Source organism: Myxine glutinosa, chromosome 2, assembly GCF_964187855.1.
Source record: "Myxine glutinosa chromosome 2, kmMyxGlut1.1, whole genome shotgun sequence".
NCBI classification, from domain to species: Eukaryota; Metazoa; Chordata; class Myxini; order Myxiniformes; family Myxinidae; genus Myxine; species Myxine glutinosa.
The window spans coordinates 88,717,343-88,736,970 of NC_136262.1; the positions used below are offsets into that span (position 1 = coordinate 88,717,343).

General features: G+C 44.6%; 1 protein-coding gene across 3 annotated transcripts in view; it reads left to right on the top strand.

The window, feature by feature from the left end:
- The first annotated feature begins 242 nt into the window (after positions 1-242).
- FZR1 (fizzy and cell division cycle 20 related 1) overlaps positions 243-19,628 on the top strand; it is a 30,101-nt gene continuing 10,715 nt past the window's right edge. Inside the window, exons 1-10 of one of the 3 annotated variants that reach the window (XM_068107838.2) lie at positions 253-413; positions 4,061-4,193; positions 5,964-6,071; positions 6,317-6,442; positions 12,155-12,221; positions 12,571-12,698; positions 12,789-12,868; positions 15,529-15,712; positions 15,797-15,965; positions 17,130-17,314. In XM_068107838.2, the coding sequence (XP_067963939.1) occupies positions 5,997-6,071; positions 6,317-6,442; positions 12,155-12,221; positions 12,571-12,698; positions 12,789-12,868; positions 15,529-15,712; positions 15,797-15,965; positions 17,130-17,314 (1,014 nt within the window). In that variant the 5' untranslated portion in view covers positions 253-413; positions 4,061-4,193; positions 5,964-5,996. Of the gene's footprint in view, positions 414-4,060; positions 4,194-5,963; positions 6,072-6,316; positions 6,443-12,154; positions 12,222-12,570; positions 12,699-12,788; positions 12,869-15,528; positions 15,713-15,796; positions 15,966-17,129; positions 17,315-19,628 lie in introns of all 3 variants that reach the window. The other 2 variants (XM_068107836.2, XM_078771203.1) reach the window with 2 other exon arrangements.

Below are 19,628 nucleotides of genomic sequence, written 5' to 3' on the forward strand. Positions count from 1 at the left end.
TTACTCAAATCTTATTAATCTTCTCTCCCCACCTTTTCCACAGTTGCCAACTAACATATCTCCCACTCTGCCATCATTCGCTCTCTTATTTGCCCCATCGCGTCGAATTCCCCTCACAAGAGCCCTCACGCGAGTACGTAATACATAGATAGAGCGTTACAATTTTGAATTTGGCTCCTCGAGTTGTCGCTATAGCAACTGCGGCGACATCACGTGCGTGTCTCGCCAGCCAATGAGCTTGCACGAGACGCCGAGCATTTCCGATTCAGCTTACGGCCGCTTTTACTGTCCGCCATCTTATCGGGACAAGTCTCGGACGCTTTGCGGATTTGTCCGCTTTTGCCGTTTTCAAAGAAAACCTCACCACATCACTGCCGTTTTAACATCGCTTTCTGCTCGTCGAGCGCGTGGAGGTGGGTCGTGCCCGGTCGATGAGGTCTTGAGCGCCGTTTCCGTTCTCGTGATTGTGTTTACGATCGTTGCCGACGATGGGGGGGTCGACCTCCCTTATCGGAATGAAGTCTGACGTGATGTGTCCGTCGCGATCTCGATATTGTGATGATTTTGAAGCGATAACGTCACTCCACGAGCATGGAGAGAGCACGAGTCGTGATGAGGACGTGGGCTCTGCGCTTGTGCTGTCGGACCAGAGTAATCGTTTTGTTGCGAAAAAGACGCAAAAGCGACATTTCGACAAATATCAAAGTTGGAATGGCTTCGACTTCGACTCTTAGATTAGAGCGAAGACGGTTAGACGGTTTTATACCAGTTAAGCCAAATGCAATGAGTCGTTTTCTCCATATTGTGTGTGATTTAAGCGATTCTGATGGACAAGTGATGGTCTTTATGACTTTAGCATGCACTGTGCGTCCGAAAATAGATTTATATGCTGTACTGTACACAGGGTGTCCGTAAATGGATTTATATGCTGTACTGTACACAGGGTGTCCGTAAATGGATTTATATGCTGTACTGTACACAGGGTGTCCGTAAATGGATTTATATGCTGTACTGTACACAGAGTGTCCGTAAATGGATTTATATGCTGTACTGTACACAGAGTGTCCGTAAATGGATTTATATACTGTGCTTTTCCTCAGGGTGTCCATAAATGGATTTATCTGCTGTACTGTACACAGGGTGTCCGTTAATGGATTTATATGCTGTACTGTACACAGGGTGTCCGAAAATGGATTTATATGCTGTACTGTACACAGGGTGTCCGTTAATGGATTTATATGCTGTACTGTACACAGGGTGTCCGTAAATGGATTTATATGCTGTACTGTACACAGGGTGTCCGTAAATGGATTTATATACTGTGCTGTACACAGGGTGTCCGTAAATGGATTTATATACTGTGCTATACACAGGGTGTCCGTTAATGGATTTATATACTGTGCTATACACAGAGTGTCCGTAAATGGATTTATCTGCTGTACTGTACACAGGGTGTCCGTAAATGGATTTATATGCTGTACTGTACACAGGGTGTCCGTAAATGGATTTATATACTGTGCTGTACACAGGGTGTCCGTAAGTGGATTTATATACTGTGCTCTACACAGGGTGTCCGTAAATGGATTTATATGCTGTACTGTACACAGGGTGTCCGTAAATGGATTTATATGCTGTACTGTACACAGGGTGTCCGTAAATGGATTTATATACTGTGCTATACACAGGGTGTCCGTTAATGGATTTATATGCTGTACTGTACACAGGGTGTCCGTAAATGGATTTATATGCTGTACTGTACACAGGGTGTCCGTAAATGGATTTATATACTGTGCTGTACACAGGGTGTCCGTAAATGGATTTATATACTGTGCTGTACACAGGGTGTCCGTAAATGGATTTATATACTGTGCTGTACACAGGGTGTCCGTAAATGGATTTATATACTGTGCTGTACACAGGGTGTCCGTAAATGGATTTATATACTGTGCTGTACACAGGGTGTCCGTAAATGGATTTATATACTGTGCTGTACACAGTGTGTCCGTAAATGGATTTATATGCTGTACGAGGTCCGTAAGTGGATTTATATACTGTGCTGTACACAGGGTGTCCGTAAATGGATTTATATACTGTGCTGTACACAGGGTGTCCGTAAATGGATTTATATGCTGTACGAGGTCCGTAAATAGATTTATATACTGTGTTGTACACAGGGTGTCCGTAAATGGATTTATATACTGTGCTGTACACAGGGTGTCCGTAAGTGGATTTATATACTGTGCTGTACACAGGGTGTCCGTAAATGGATTTATATGCTGTACTGTACACAGGGTGTCCGTAAGTGGATTTATATACTGTGCTGTACACAGGGTGTCCGTAAATGGATTTATATGCTGTGCTATACACAGGGTGTCCGTACGTGGATTTATATACTGTGCTGTACACAGGGTGTCCGTAAATGGATTTATATGCTGTGCTGTACACAGGGTGTCCGTAAATGGATTTATATGCTGTGCTGTACACAGGGTGTCCGTAAATCACTAAATGGATTTATATGCTGTACTGTACACAGGGTGTCCGTAAATGGATTTATATGCTGTACTGTACACAGGGTGTCCGTAAATGGATTTATATGCTGTGCTATACACAGGGTGTCCGTACATGGATTTATATGCTGTGCTGTACACAGGGTGTCCGTAAATGGATTTATATGCTGTACTGTACACAGGGTGTCCGTAAGTGGATTTATATACTGTGCTCTACACAGGGTGTCCGTAAATGGATTTATATGCTGTACTGTACACAGGGTGTCCGTAAATGGATTTATATGCTGTACTGTACACAGGGTGTCCGTAAATGGATTTATATGCTGTACTGTACAGTGTACACAGGGTGTCCGTAAATGGATTTATATGCTGTACTGTACACAGGGTGTCCGTAAATTGATTTATATACTGTGCTGTACACAGGGTGTCTGTAAATGGATTTATTACTGTACTGTACACAGGGTGTCTGTAAATGGATTTATATACTGTGCTGTACACAGGGTGTCCGTAAATGGATTTATATGCTGTACTGTACACAGGGTGTCCGTAAATGGATTTATATACTGTGCTGTACACAGGGTGTCCGTAAATGGATTTATATACTGTGCTGTACACAGGGTGTCCGTAAATGGATTTATATGCTGTACTGTACACAGGGTGTCCGTAAATGGATTTATATGCTGTACTGTACACGGGGTGTCCGTAAATGGATTTATAATTATATACTGTGTTGTACACAGGGTGTCTGTAAATGGATTTATATGCTGTGTTGTACACAGGGTGTCCGTAAATGGATTTATATACTGTGCTGTACACATGGTGTCCGTAAATGGATTTATATACTGTGCTGTACACAGGGTGTCCGTAAATGGATTTATATACTGTGCTATACACAGGGTGTCCGTAAATGGATTTATATGCTGTGCTATACACAGGGTGTCCGTAAATGGATTTATATGCTGTGCTATACACAGGGTGTCCGTAAATGGATTTATATGCTGTGCTATACACAGGGTGTCCGTAAATGGATTTATATGCTGTGCTATACACAGGGTGTCAGTAAATGGATTTATATGCTGTGCTATACACAGGGTGTCAGTAAATGGATTTATATGCTGTGCTATACACAGGGTATCCGTAAATGGATTTATATACTGTGCTGGAGTCCGACGAATTACCCAAATATAAGTGAATTTACACAAATGAAAGCACAATGTACCCAAATGTAAGTTGTACTATGTAAAGGAAGGTTATTTTATGCAGTAAAACGTTACGGTGTGCTTCTTCACGTCAAAGAAAACGAACCCTAACTCTAACAACCCGAACCCTAACAACCCTAACTCTAATCCTAATTCTGTTCGCATTCGTTTTCTTGTTACACCGTGACAACTTGACAACCGTTTGAGATATTGAGCTGAAACTTGGGATTCCTTTGTTTGGCATTAAGAGGTGTCTTTAGAAAAATTTCCAGGTAAATAGAGGTGTTGTATGGGAGGTACTTGCATATTGTGTGAATTGACATGGAATGACTATTATTTCTTTACTTCCGGTAGGTGTGCGAACCATCGTCTGAAGCTACACGCTACCAGGGTGTACAACAAAAATGCACATTTCTCAAAATTGTGTGAATATAAATATTTTTAAACCTCCCCATGGACTGTCTGGACCCAAGCGCTCTTAAATGAGGTATCATTGAGCGTTATACTTGCTGCGGTTATAACGATTACTCAGTTCAGACACAATCGGGCAACTTGTATTTATATATACAGTCACGTGAAAAAGTAAGTACACCCCATGTAAAGTTTTGACTTTTTCAACATATTTCAACATACAGCTATTTGATCTTCATTTCAACAATATTGATAGATAAAGGTGATATAATGTAACAAATATCATGAAACATTTACATTTTGTAGTCCATTGTATAATTTAAATAAACATGAATGCAAATTTCGCATGTGGAAAAAGTAAGTACACCCCTACATTTGTCACTACTTCAAATACCTAAAATTAGAATCGGGTCCACCAGCTCAGGTGCAAATAATTAGAACATCGTTAGAGAGGATCTTGGAGGAACCTGTCTTATTTAAACCTCAGACATTTAGTTTGGTTTGCTCTTTGTTGTTGAAGTGTGCGGCGTCACCATGCCTAGATCAAAAGAGCTCTCTGAGGCCTTCAGAAAGAAGGTTATAGATGCCTACGAGTCTGGGAAGGGATTTAAAAAGATATCCAAACAATTTGAAATCAATCATTCGGGAAGATCATCGACAAGTGGAGAAGATTCCAAACAACTGCCAACTTGTTCAGGCCAGGCCGCCCCAGCAAGTTCAGCCTGAGAGCAGACCGCAAGATGCTGAAATAAGTCTCTAAGAACCCCAGAATGTCATCACAGGACCTACAGGTAGCTCTTGCCACTGTTGATGTCAAAGTGCACGAGTCTACCATTAGAAAGAGGCTGCACAAATTTGATCTACATGGGAGGTGTGCCAGGAGGAAACCTTAGCTGTCCTGAAAGAACATCAGGGCAAGACTAAAGTTTGCCAATGAACACCTCGGCAAAGACCAGCATTTCTGGAACAATGCACTCTGGACAGATGAGTCAAAGGTAGAGCTATTTGGCCACAGTACCAGAAGACATGTTTGGTGAAAACCAAAGACAGCATTTGACCACAAGAACCTGATACCAACTGTAAAGCATGGTGGTGGAAATATTATGGTTTGGGGCAGCTTTGCTGCATCAGGGCCTGGGCAGCTCACCTTCATAGAATCCACTATGAATTCTTCATTGTACCAGAGGGTGCTTGAGGATAATGTGAGGCCATCTGTCAGAAAGTTGAAGCTCAACCAAAGGCGGACCTTGCAACATGACAATGACCCTAAACATACCAGTAAATCCACCACGGATGGCTGAAAAGAAAGAAATGGAGGGTTCTGGAATGGCCAAGTCAAAGCCCGGATCTAAATCCCATCGAGATGTTGTGGGGGGATTTGAAACGAGCTGTGCATGCAAGAAACCCCTCAAAATCGCACAGCTGAAAGAATTCTGCATGGAGGAGTGGGCAAAAATTTCTCCCAGTCGGTGTCAGAGATTGGTAGACAGTTATAAGAAACGCCTACTTGAGGTTGTTTCTGCCAAAGGGGGCAATACCACCTATTAGAGCCAAGGGTGTACTTACTTTTTCCACATGCGAAATTTGCATTTATGTTTATTTAAATTATACAATGGACTACAAAATGTAAATGTTTCATGATATTTGTTATATTATATCACCTTTATCCATCAATATTATTGAAATGAAGATCAAATAGCTGTATGTTGAAATATGTTGAAAAAGTCAAAACTTTACATGGGGTGTACTTACTTTTTCACGTGACTGTAGAAGTAATAGAAGATAGATAGATTACATACTCGACCCTATTCATCACAGATCATTCGTTTATTGTTTTTCTTTGTAGTTCCTTGGTTTGGTTCCTGCTTGTTTGGGAACCATGGATCAAGGGTACGAACACCGGCTCTTACGACAGATAAACCTGCAGAACCTAAGCGAAAGTCCTCCTGCTTCGGTATGTTCGACCTGCTCTACTTCCATCGCCATTTATCTTTGTGTTATCACCTTTCTCTCTTTCCAAGTACACATGGCTGTCTCTGTACACCCCCACGTCTTGTCTGTGCACATCATTAATTATTTTACTTGAAAGAGCCTTTTGTTTGGTGATTTAAACTTTGTGGATTTTCGGAAAGCTTGAACTGTATTTATATATTTATATATTTTACTTTTATTTTACGTCCCATCTCCCTAACCTCCAAGCCTCCAGCCTTGCAGAGACCTTCAACCCCAGGGATGTCCCCATTTAAGTCACCAAGTAAGCTGGGGGATCGTTTCATTCCAACTCGTGCTGGAGCTAACTGGGGAGTCAGCTTCCATTTGTCTACGGTAATCCCCACCTTGCTGTGATACCTTTCTTCTTTCTACAAGAGCTCCGTGTGGTTGTTCTTGTTGGGATCGGATTTTGAAATGTGCACCCATTGATCAGACAGCTGTCAGATCCCACTTACTTTTTTTTGCTTAACTCCACTCATCTTGTCTTTCGCACATAGACGGAATAATGTGGCCACCATCTTGGTTTTCTGGTGAGCCAAAGCACTGAACTAAAAATACATAGAATGCTCATTGCCATTCGCAACACAGACCGCAGTGTAGCTACCGAGTGCCATCTTGGTTAGCACTCTATGTTGGGTGAAGGCGATTTCCATCATTTGTTTGCTTGTAATATAGAATGAGAAACGATTGCGTTTTTTCAGGTTTTGTGTTTATTTTTATTTTATTTTTTTTTGTATACTGAATCGAGGCTCGTGAAAGAGCTGACATTTATTTCACAAACAAATCAACCAGACAAACAAAATATATAAAAAGAGGCAGCGGAAGACAAGAGAAGGGGAAGCACACAAACACTTGAGGGCACACAACATTTAAGAGCAGGGAGATGTGTGGGAGGGAGAGGGCTTGGGGGGAGGGGGGTGGCAGAAGTATCAAACACAAGGACACCAAGGACTTCCAGGACAGAAGTTGGTATTTCAAAAAAGTGGAATTTGGGTGAAATTAGCGGGCATAGAAAAGATCAATGTTTTGGATGGGGGAAGATAAGAGATGGTGGTGGACAGCTGTTTTAAAGACCTGGAGGGTGGAGTGGGATTGAAGAGAGTGAGGGAGTTTGTTCCAGAGGCAGGAGAAAAGAGGAATGAAGGAGTGAAGGTGAGCAGAGAGTCTTGATTTTGGCAGTTTAACCATAAGAGGGTTGCAGGCAGATCTTGTGCGACCTGTAGGAATATTTGCTGGACAGAGCCCAGAGAGAGCTGGGGGGGCAAGGCCAGAGAGGAGTCGGTAGAAGACGGAAAGACCACCAACCTGCCTGCGGTGAGTGAGTGAGAGGCCCTTGGAGTTAGCTTCATCGTGAGAGATTCCAATGATTCTGAATGCTTTGGTTTCAACAGCGTGAAGACGGGCTAGGTGTGAGGCAGGTGCACCAGCCCAGAGGGGAGAGCAGTATTCCATTGAGCTGCGGATGAAAGCCTTGTATATGGTGAGGAGCTCAGGTGTGCCAAGGAAGGACTTCGCACGACGGAGGATGCCCAGTCGGCGACTGGCTTTGGAGGCCAGATTTGAAATGTGGTTTTCCCAGGAAAGATCATGGCAGATAGTGAGACCCAAAAGCTTGAGTGACAGAACTTCTTGGAGAGGACTATTCAGAAAGTGGATGGGAGGGTTGTCCAGTCGGTCTTTTCGGAGAGACATCATAAGAGTGTGAGATTTGTCAGGATTGAAAGACATGTTCCACTTGTATGCCCAGTCTGTGATTTTGTCCAGGTCTGCAGAGAGTGAGGAGGCTGCAGACTGCCGATCTGAGGGATGAAGAATGGAGCGACAGAGAGTAGAGTCATCAGCAAAGAGATAGAGAGGATTTTCAAGAGAGTCAGAGAGATCATTGATGAAGACCAGAAAAAGCACAGGGCCCAGAACACTGCCTTGGGGAACTCCAGCCTGAACAGGAAGAGGAGATGAGAGAAACCCATTCAGGGCCACACGTTGACTACGACTAGAGATCAAGTCCGCCAGCCATGCATGGAGATTTCCATGGATACCAAAAGAGGAGAGTTTGGTGAGCAGAGCGGGGTGCCAGACCGTATCGAAGGCACGTGATATGTCAAGGGAGACAGCTCTAATTTCCTGTTTGGCATTGAGGACCTCCATCCATTGTTGAGAAAGCAGAAGCAGCATGTCCAGAGTAGAGTGACCAGGTCTGAAACCAAATTGATGATCAGAGATCAAGCCATTGGAGAAGAGGAAAGATTTAATATCTGAAGCAATGATGGATTCCATGACTTTGCTGATAATTGGGAGAAGGCTGATTGGTCTGTAGTTGCTGGGATCTGTTTTTGCACCTTTTTTGTGCAAAGCGGTGATGTTGGCAGATTTCCAAGCAGATGGAAGATGACCTTGAGCAAAAGAGAGGGTGAAGAGAACAGAGAGAGGGAGTGAAAGAGCGGAAGAACAGGATTTTAGGACCCATGGGCTGATGCCGTCAGGTCCAGTTGCAGAATCAGAGTCGAGGGTTGACAGAAACTTTTCCACCTTGTCAGGAGGAAAGGACACAGAGTCCAGGAGCAGCTGGGTACGGTGGGTACAGAGAGGGATGGGTTTGGGACACAAGATTTAGAGGCAAACACAGAGTTGAGGCATTCAGCTTTTTCACGTGCGGAATCAGCCGTGTGGCCGTTTGAGGTGAGGGAAGGGATGGAGGGGGTGAACACCAGAAACAGATTTGACCAGACGCCACCAGGATTTGGAAGAGGGAGACAGATAAGAGAGTTCTGTCCTGAGAACGGAGAGATATTGTTTCCTGGCTCTCCTGAGGGTGGACACACACTTGTTTCGGGCTTTGTGAAAGGAAATGAGATTTCCTTCCGTTGGATTTGCTTTCCAGGAGACGAAAGCAAGTTGTTTCTGGGCAATAGCCTCACCACAAGATTCCGTGTACCATGGACGGGAGGAAGGGTATGACAACTGAAGACGAGATGGGATAAATCTGTGCATGAGAGAGAGCAATTTACTTTGGAAGAATTCCCAGGATGAGTTGATGTCAGAGGCGGTAGAGATGGGAGACCAGTCCAGATGATTGATGGCTGCTTGAAGACCGTGCCAGTTGGCCTGAGTGAAATGCCAGACTCGTCGACGCTGAGGAGGCTCTCTGAGAATGGTCAGAGAGATGTCCACTTTAACAAGCACATGATCAGATGAGCCGATTGGAGCAGAAGAAGAGCAGCAGACATTTTCAGGGAATTTGTCATAACCAAGTCCAGAAGAGAAGATGCTCCGTTGACTGAGATCCGGGTCGGGAAATTGACAGATTGTGTCAGTCCCAGTGAGTCACAGAAATCCTTTGCTGAAGAGCCATGGCTGGTGAGAGAGGAACCCACACCATGCCAACTGGCATGGTGACAATTGAAATCACCACATATGAGGAAGAGAGAGTTGGGATGGGTAGATAGAAGTTGGTCCATATTATCAGACAGCGAGATGTAGATGGAGTCATCACTGTTTGGTGGACGGTACAACACACATATGAACAAAAGGTGGGAGCGAAGGGGAAGCCGTAGCCAAAGGTATTCCTGGGGGTGAGGTGGAGAGAGGGCAGTTCAGGGCAAGTGAGGAAGAGTTTTTTTATAAAGATAGCAACTCCCCCTCCAGGACGAGGCTCAGGTCTATCATACCGGAGGAGGGAGTAACCTGGGAGAGATACCAAGGAATCAGAGACATCATGAAGGAGGAAAGTTTCTGTTAAGCAGATCATGTCTGGTTTATCAGAAGCAACCTGTATGGAGAGATCAGTCAAGTTTGAGCGAAGGCCCCGGATGTTTGAGGTCCATACTGTTAAAGAAGAGGAAGGGGGAGCATCGTACACAGAACGGGGGGGGGGGAGCGGTCGGGTAAGATGTGGAAGAGGAGGAAGAGGTAGGGAGAGCTGTTGAAGGTGTGTCAGAGATTTCAGAATAGCTTGGAGAAAGGGAAGAATGGGGCGGACAAAAGGTTTGATGGTGATTGGGTGAGGCGCAGTGAGGTGTTATTTGAGGAGGGGGAAGAGTGAGGCAGAAGGTTGAGGGAGATGAAGGTGAAAGTTGGAAGGGGGAAGAAGCGGGGAGGACGCTTTGAGGAGGAGGGGTGAGAGGGGAGTCGAGGAGGGGAGGAGTGAGGGAGGGTCTCGGACGGGAGGGGTGTGGGGGGAGTTTAGGAGGGAAGGGGCAAGGGGGGGAGATCTGAAAGGGATGGGTGATGGGGAAGATTTGGAGGGGAGGGGCAAGGGGGAAGATTTGAAAGGGATGGGTGATGGGGAAGATTTGGAGGGGAGGAGCAAGGGGGAATATTTGAAAGAGATGGGTGATGGGGAAGATTTGGAGGGGAGGGGCAAGGGGTTGGATTTGGAGGGGAGGGGTGATGGGGAAGTTTTTGAGGGAAGGGGTGATGGGGAAGTTTTGGAGGGAAGGGGTGATGGGGAAGATTTGGTGGGGAGGGGTGAGATTGGATTTTAGAAAGTGTACGATTAATGGGAAACGAACATTTATTGCAAAATGAGTTTCTTGAGACCTTCGAATCAAAAATACGTTTGAGGACGCTGAAGGATGGGTGGAGTTCTGGAGAGTTTAGGGAATGTATGAAAGAGGCACTGTAACTGTAAGAGATGGAATTTTTTTTTGGAATGAATACATTTGGTGAGCAAGTCGAAAGCATCCTTTTATAGAAGAAGAAGAAAAAGGTGTTATAGTATATGACAGAATACAGTTCTTCAGGGGACAGTTGAAACATTTTTTAACGACGTGAACACGTGATCACGAACAACGTGGTCGAAGCACCAACGAACAAATAAGAACGGACAACGGATAAGAACAGAGAAGGGTTTTTTTTTTGTTTTTGTTTTTTTGAGTTGAGATGGAGACAGAGACAGAGACAGAGACAGAGACAGAGACAGAGACAGAGACAGAGACAGAGACAGAGACAGAGACAGAGACCGAACGTGAAAAAAAATAGAGACCGAAAGTAATTGCGAGCGCAATCGAAGAACCGCTGAGACAGAAACAAAGCCTCAAGCCAAGGTCAGACACGGTAGCCCACTAGTACTACACTAGGCATCAGTACTACACTGACACGATAGCGTCAGTACTACACTGACACACTGTACTTCACGTCGGTACTACACTGACACACTGTACTAGTACTACAGACACGGTAGCCTACTAGTACTACACTAGGCGTCAGAATACGCGACACAAACTAACCGACGATTCTGTACACAGGTATGAAAAACCAACACCAAGAATACTGTTAGACACACCAATAGTTACGCACACCGAAAGAAAGATACAGTTTCGACAAAAACACAATTGTAAAGTTACTTAACTTCGAAAGCGTGCGCGCATGGACAGCTTTGAAGAGACGTGACGTGACGTGACGAGAAGAGACGTGAAGAGACTTTGAAGAGATTTAAAACGTTAGACAAGTGGTCGATGTTCGGGGAAGTTGGGGGGAGAAGAGAAAATCTAAGAAATAAGCAATACAGCGAAGGAAAGAACTTAAATTCACAGAAGACCTATGGGGGTAGGGAAGCCGAGAGAAACCAGGCCGCGCACGCGGTGAGACAGAAAACGATTAAATTATACAAAAGCTTGCAAGAATTGCAAATCAACACCAACTTGAAAACACCCTGCAACACATGCACAATAAAAAACGAGTAGAAATTGACGAAAACACGAATAGAAAAAATACTATAACTTTTGCTGCTGTGCAGAGCTCCAAGACGTTTCCTTGCTCCAGGGACCGGAAACGGAAGTCGAGTGTGATTGTTTTTCAGTAACTATAACACTTTCCTCTATCCTTTCCTTTTCACAATAAAGTTTGAGAACAAATATCCTTCATTTGGGAGTGTGAAGAACTCAGGCCAATGTAATAAAACTCATGAAGATCATATGGGGGGTGGTGGGGGTGCATCTTGAAGGCTTGGAGGGAAGAATGGGCAATGGGCATCACTTGTAATATATCGCTTGTAATATTTTGTCCACACTTCCTTCCTCCCCTCCAATCTCCCATCCATTATAGGAAGAAAATGGGAAATCTCCGAGTCAAAATCGCAAAGCCAAGGAATCGGGTGCAGAAAGCGGGAAAGGTCAGGATGTGCTTCTTGATCGGACTGACGGTGCTAGCTTTTTGATCACAAAGAAGTCAATGTTATCATTTTGATAGCAATGTTTGGAACATGTGCCATTTCAAAGTATAGTTCCCATGGTTAAATATTGTACCTTTGACTTGTCTTTTGAGTTATCATGTACTTTTCTTCAATAAATGTGCAAGCTCTTCAATGATCCTCATAAAGGTGAGAAGTTATGCAGGTGTTTATAAAGTTGTTTCATTGATGGGCTGTTTTTGGTGAGAAAGTGGCATTTTATGGAGTAATGTGAACTTTTTGCATTTTTTAATATCATTTATTTATTTTAATAAATATATTTTTTGAGCAGACAGTTTGGCATATGCAGCGCTGCTCAGAAATGAGCTGCTGGGAGCTGGAATAGAAAAGGTTTCTGACCCTCAGGGAGAAGAGAGACGGTTGGAGGGAGCTTCTCCTGCTCGGCGAAACCTCTTCCAGGTTTGTCCATTGCCTTTCCTCCTCTGAGCTTGCCTTGCCTTTTTAGCTGTTTCCCTTACTTTTCTAACTATGTTCTTTATGTGTATGAAGTACACTGTGCGGGCGAAGCGGTGCAGCCCAGATGATGAGGACGTTTCTCCATTTTCCTTGTCGCCAGTCAGCAACAAAAGGTGCTTGCTCTTGTTAATTTTTTACTTTGTTAAGTGGAACTTTGTTGGTGACTGAGAATTATTGTGATGTCTTTTTATTTTTCTTTTTTTTTTCTTTACGAGGTCAAGGCTCCTGGAAGGCCCAGGTGACAGAGTGGCAAAAGTTGGATACAAGCAAGGGAATGATAGAATAGGAAAAGAAAGGGGGAAGGAAATGCTGTAACCTGTAGATAAACAACACAACAACAACAACAGGCATTTTAAGGCCATTTTCCCTGCAAGAGCGGGGGTTAGCCTTGCGGTCCCCATGACAATGTTCTCCATTTTGCCCTATTTTCTGCATCTCCCCTTGTTAACCCCCTTGCCCGCATTTCTTCTTCGTCCATCTTTAGTCGTAATTGTCATGGTTCTCTTTTTGAGGCAATGTTTTTATGGCCGGATGCCCTTCCTGACGGAAACCCTTTTAGTCGCCTCTTACAACACGCAGGGATACGGTGTACCTATTCTAAACCGGGGTACACACCGGGTTGCAACCTGTAGATAGGTGGGTTGGATTAGCAAGGGTTAATGTGGGTAATAAAGATTGTGTGTATGCATGAAGGATGACATACAATGGTGATACACCACCTGATTGAAGCCCTGGAGGGAAGAGTATGGTGGATAGAACGGCTTCTGGAAGGCAGCTTCACAGATTGGAGAAGAGCAGAACAAAAGAGTTGAGGTGTGCTGTGTAAGCCTGGATTTAGGGAATTTGACCAGGAGGGAGTTGCTGGAAGAGCATGGAGTGTGTTCATTTTTCGATCCTTCTGAACCACCGGATGAGACTGAGTTGTTGGGGAGGGTCAGTGTGGGAGGGAGGGACATTAATCACAAAAAAACAAACCGACACATAAAACATGATAAAGGGAGCAGGAGACAAGATGGGGAGAGAGAGGGAAGCACACAAGTACAACAGTAGAGAACAGGGACATCGGGAGAACTGTGGGAGGGAGAGGGCTTGGGGGTAGGAGGCATGGGAAGGGGGGAGGGGTGGGATGGGAGAGGTATAAAACACATGTACACTGACTGCTAGGACTTCCAGGAAAGAAGTCGGTATTTCAAAAAAGTGGATCTGGGGTGAATTAGCGGGGGTAGAAAAGATCAAGGTTTTGGATGGGGGAAGATGAGAGATGGTGGTGAAAAGCTGTTTTAAAGACCTGGAGGGAGGAGTGGGATTGAAGAGAGTGAGGGAGTTTTTTCCAGAGGCAGGAGAAAAGAGGAATGAAAGAGTGGAGGTGAATAGAGAGCCTTGATTTTGGCAGTTTCACCATGAGAGAGTTTCAGGCAGATCTTATGCGACCTGTAGGAATATTTGGGGGACAGAGCACAGACAATAAGGCCAAGATAGGAAGGCTAAGATAATAGAGGGTGCTAAACCGGAGGAGTGGCAGTAAAAAAACGGAGTGGTGTGGCATCATCCTTGCGAGATTGCAATAAACAATATATATTCCACAGAATCCATGAGACAGATGTGATGGTGGATGCCAGCCCAAAGGGGAGAACAGTGCTCCATTGAGCTATGGACAAAGGCCATGTAGACTGAGTAGGTCAGATTTCTGTTTTTCTAAGGAAAGACTTGGAATGACGAGGAAGCCCAGGATGTGACTGGCCTTTGAGGGCAGCTTTGCTATATGGTTGATCCAGGAGAGGTCATGGGTGATGATGATGTCTCGAAGTTCAAGATGGAATGAATCGCTAATCTGGCTCATTAATGCGAGTGTCAATTTGCAGGCAGGTACAACAATAGATGGCATCAACAGACCGTTGATCGAGTTGTGTTAATTGCCAAGGAAAGCAAGGAGAAGCTGACATTTTGGGTGTTAACCCTTCTCATAGCAAAAGACGATTTGAGAACATGGAAAATTATCCCATTTGGGCTTGCCGCCAAAGCAGTGTCGAGGCTGGACAGAACTTTCTCTACCTTACCGGGTGAGAAGGACACAAAGTGTATTATTTAGTAGGTACCTTTGGGTAAGATTGGTACAGATGTGGGGATGGGTTGGTTATGAGATTTGGAGGCAAACACAGAGTTAAATGTTCTGCCTCATCTTGAGCAGAGATGCCATTTGAGGCGAGGGTGCGGAGCGGTTGGAGAGGGAGCATACACCAGAGCCATGAAAATGGTCAGGTTGACATGAAAGTTGCCCAACCTGGACATTTTCGATAATAACCGTTTTTTAGCCCTAAATGCTTTATATGATTGTCCTGTATCTACAGAAAAAGTTCTCATAAATTCACACATGGGGAACCCTGTTTTTTGTTTGGTCAAAGTATATAACCTGTTACAAAACTGTAAATAGTGCATTTTCCAGGTTTAGATGACGATGATAATTATCTGTTTCGCTTGAAACAAACCACCCCATTCCAACCTGTCATTGAATGATGTTGTGATTCAAAATTGTAATCTCGTTAAATTACTTATCATACCAATTATTCATCCCATGTACAGAAGTGAGGACAAGCCATGTTGGAGGGGATTACAGATTATGTCAGCTCTACAGAGTTGTAGAAAGCTTTAGCTGCAATGCCATTGCTGGTTGTTGTTGAACTGACACCCAGCCTGCTAGTATGGTGGCAGTTGAAAGATATATACAGTACATCATTGTTCCTGAACCTAAAATGACTGTTGTGTGATTTTGTAGTCAGAAGCTTCTGCGTTCCCCACGCAAGCCTACACGAAAGATCTCTAAGATCCCGTTCAAGGTGCTGGATGCACCAGAGCTTCAGGATGATTTCTACCTCAACTTGGTTGATTGGTCCTCACTTAATGTCCTAAGTGTGGGCCTTGGCACCTGTGTCTACCTGTGGAGTGCCTGCACCAGCCAGGTAAACAAACCTTTGAAGTAGGATGCTTGAGTGGGCACAACTTAACTAACCACACTGCCTAACCTCTACTCCTTGTCTATCTAGGTCACCCGGCTGTGCGACCTCTCTGTCGACGGCGATTCTGTGACATCTGTGAGCTGGTCAGAACGCGGTGGTCATGTTGCTGTGGGAACGCACAAGGGTCTCGTGCAGATCTGGGATGCAGTTGCTGGGAAGAAGGTCAACACTTTGGAGGGACACACTGCCCGTGTCGGTATGGTCTCTATACGACATTTAAGAGTACCTTGCCTTCCTTGGTGAACTTTGGGAACTGCAGCGGGAAACTAGAATGACACTTGGAAGAGAGCATACCTCCGCCTGGTGCACAGTTTACGTTTTGTATCCCACTGATAGGCAGGATCTGGATCCGGACCTGAACCAAAATATAATCGGCTTGTTCTTGTCACCTACCCAACTCATCTACCTAGTTTTGTCACATGTCATCCACAACTTATTGAAATATCATGTTATGTCGTTTTTAGCAACTTCTCTCAATGGTGAAGAATCACTTTTTTCAAATTAAAAATTCTCACAAGTCAGGAGACGACGATGGTTCATGAGCGAGCAGTATTCTTCGGTTCGATTTCGAAAATTCGGTTCGATTCTGACAACTTTGAAAATTTGACCTTTGTGACCTTGAAATGTCAAAACGAAGGTTACTGACCTTGAAATGAGATAGAAAATAATGTATAATCAGTTATGAGGTTAGTTAGCTACACAATACCGAAAATTCGGTTCCATTCCGACAACTTTGAAAATTTGACCTTCAAAGGTCGAATATTCTGAAATTTGTTGGAAAACTTGTATTTCATGATGTATGTGATAATATAAGATCATGTATGACATTTCACTCAATCAGGAAGCGAACAATGTAATAAAACCATCAAGTCGAATTTTCTAAATTTCGTGACCTTGGGGTGAAAATGAAAAATCGAGCTCCGTGGGGCTAGACACATGACATTGGCCTAACCAAATACCGAAACCCCTGTCAGATTCCACCAACTCCCTCGGAGAAGATGTAGCTTGAACTCGATTACCCCCTAAAAAGACATCTTTTTCGGGCGTCGCTCCGCCCACAATGGGCGCAATACGCCCACTCTAGGCAGGACACAACTAGATCATGATATCAACCTCCCACCCAAGTTTCATCAAGATCGGATGATATCATAGGGTAGTTATGCTGCGGACAGACACACACACAGACAGACACACACCCATGACGAATATAGTGGTCACTCTGTTTGATAACTCGTGAACCAATATCTGGATTCCGATCTTCACCAAAATCTCATCAATTCGTCCTTTTCAAGTTTTCCAGCTTGAAAGGGAATCAATATGTTAATGACAGTCCCTTTCATCTTCATTTACCTTCCCATAGGGGCTCTTGCATGGAATGCAGACCAACTATCTTCAGGCTCACGTGATCGTCTTATCCTTCAGCGGGATCTTCGCTCGCCATCAGTGCTGCCCGAGCGGAGGCTGCAAGGTCATCGGCAGGAGGTGTGTGGTTTGAAGTGGTCACCGGATCACCAGCATTTGGCATCAGGAGGCAATGACAATAAGGTGAGAGTATTATGGTCATTTTCTCTGAATTGTGCTGCTATTCCCTAGCAATTTTGTGATTACTTGTATTCCCTGCCCAGTTCCTGTAACTCATGTGTTTTGTTTATTGTCCCCCGTCGCACCGTGGAGCGAAAGGGGGACTATGGTTTTCCCGTACGTGCGTGCGTAAGCGAAGGACCGAATTATAATTTGGTGTGTGGGTGCAACCCACGTCAAAATCCAAGATGGCCGCCGCCATGTATGTCTGATGCCATGTATGTCTGAACCTTGTGAGCGGAATATCTTGAAAAATAAGCGAAGTATCAACTTCTAATCTGGTGTGTGGGTGTATCTAGGTATAAGGAAGAAAGCTATTGAAAATTGGGTCGCCACGTCAAAATCCAAGATAGCCGCCACTATATATATTGTTACGGAACCCAACGTCGGCCTATGGTTCCCCTTTGAGGGGGGATTAGTCCCCTCGCTTGTCACTGACCGACGTGGTCCCTGAAGCTGCACCACGACCTCCGGCAAGGCCGGTGAGCAGCTTCGTTCGTGACCGCGGATAAGATGTTAATTTGCTGAGCGGATGGCAGCCGCGGCCCGAACCGTTAACAATTACTAACCCGATTCTGAACGTTGGCCAAATCGTGCCACAGGTATTCAATTTGGAAAAGACAAAGACGATGGATGTGAAGAAGAAGAAGACAAGAGGTAGGAAATACGAATATGATTTATTATTACTATTTACAATCAAAAGAAACCAAGGAGAAGGAAGGATAATAAAATAAAGGCAGAAAGAGGGATGGACCAGAAGGACACAGTGAAACTTAGCTTACCATTGCTGTCTTACTTAACCCAGGACAGAACAAACAAAGACGGACTCACACGAATGGGGAATGGAGGCAGGAACGATTGGCTGGAATGGTTTGGGACGGCAGAGAAGGGGAGGAAGGAACGGAGCTGGCTGGAGCTTGATCCCGCACGGGACGTCGGGCTGGACCTCGACGGCCACCGATGCCACCGCAATCTGGCTCCCGCGGGGTAACGGGTCGAAGCTGCCTGGTGGAGCCCACGCTGCCTGGTGGAGTCAACGCTGCTTGTGGAGCCAAAGCTGCTGGTGGAGCCAAAACTACGGGTGGAGCCAAAACTGCTTCTCTGGCTCACCTCAGGACGCGTCTCCCTTCTCTTTCCGAGGGCTCGTCTCGACTCATCTGCCGTCTCTAGCGCAACTCTCGGTGGGGGCTGATGCAACGGGTTTTATAACCCCGCCCTCTTGAGCCATACCCACTCATTCTTGGTTGGTCGTAGGGGCTTCTTGGCTCCACCTCTTGATGATGGTGTGCGGGCCACGCCCATCTTCTCCGAGTTGGAGCACATGGGCAATGGCGGCGAATGCAGTTGGCAATAGAGGCTTTGGGAATGGGGCTTTGGGAATGAAAATGAAAGGGGATCTATCTATTTGAATTCGGTGCAATGGAGTATTAATTAATGGAAGACAAAGCCTTAACCTAATACACAGAATAAGGAAATAACTACCAACAAGCAGGAAATCTATGATTGGCTAACGTGATTGTATATGACCTAATTAAGGGACGCCCTTTTGACCTTTATACACAACTGGAGGAAGGAGGGTGATATTTTACAATGTACTACACAATAAAAAAAACACAATTCTCATATCCACAACAATAATATGTCTGAAACTTGTGAGCGAAATATCTTGAAAAAATAAGCGAAGTACCAACTTCTAATCTGGTGTGTGGGTGTATCTCGGCATAAGGAAGAATGCTATTGAAAATTGGGTCGCCACGTCAAAATCCAAGATGGCCGCCACCATATATATGTCTGAACCTTGTGAGCGAAATATCTTGGAAAAATAAACGAACTACTAACTTCTAATCTGGTGTGTGGGTGTATCTACGCATAAGAGAGAACGCTATTGAAAATTGGGTCGCCACGTCAAAATCCAAGATGGCTGCCTTGCGTCTTCCACTTTGTCAACTCATCACTTCACCGACGGGGGACCTAGGCGTAACGCTTGTTATTTGAAAAATCGAAGATTACAAGTACAGTATATTGGTTGGTCCTGTGCGGTATTCTGTCTGCCTGTCTGTCTGTTTGTGTGTCTTTGTTTGTTTGTCTGTCTGTTTGTGTGTCTTTGTTTGTCTGTCAATCACCTGCAGGTCACAATTTTATACCGATCTTCACAAAACTTCACCAGATGGTAGAGTTGGTCATAAGGAAGAAGCTTTTTGATTTTGAGGTCAAAGGTAAAGGTCACCTTGAGGTCAGATTTCTAAAATTGTCATTTTGCATCCGAATGACTTGAAAA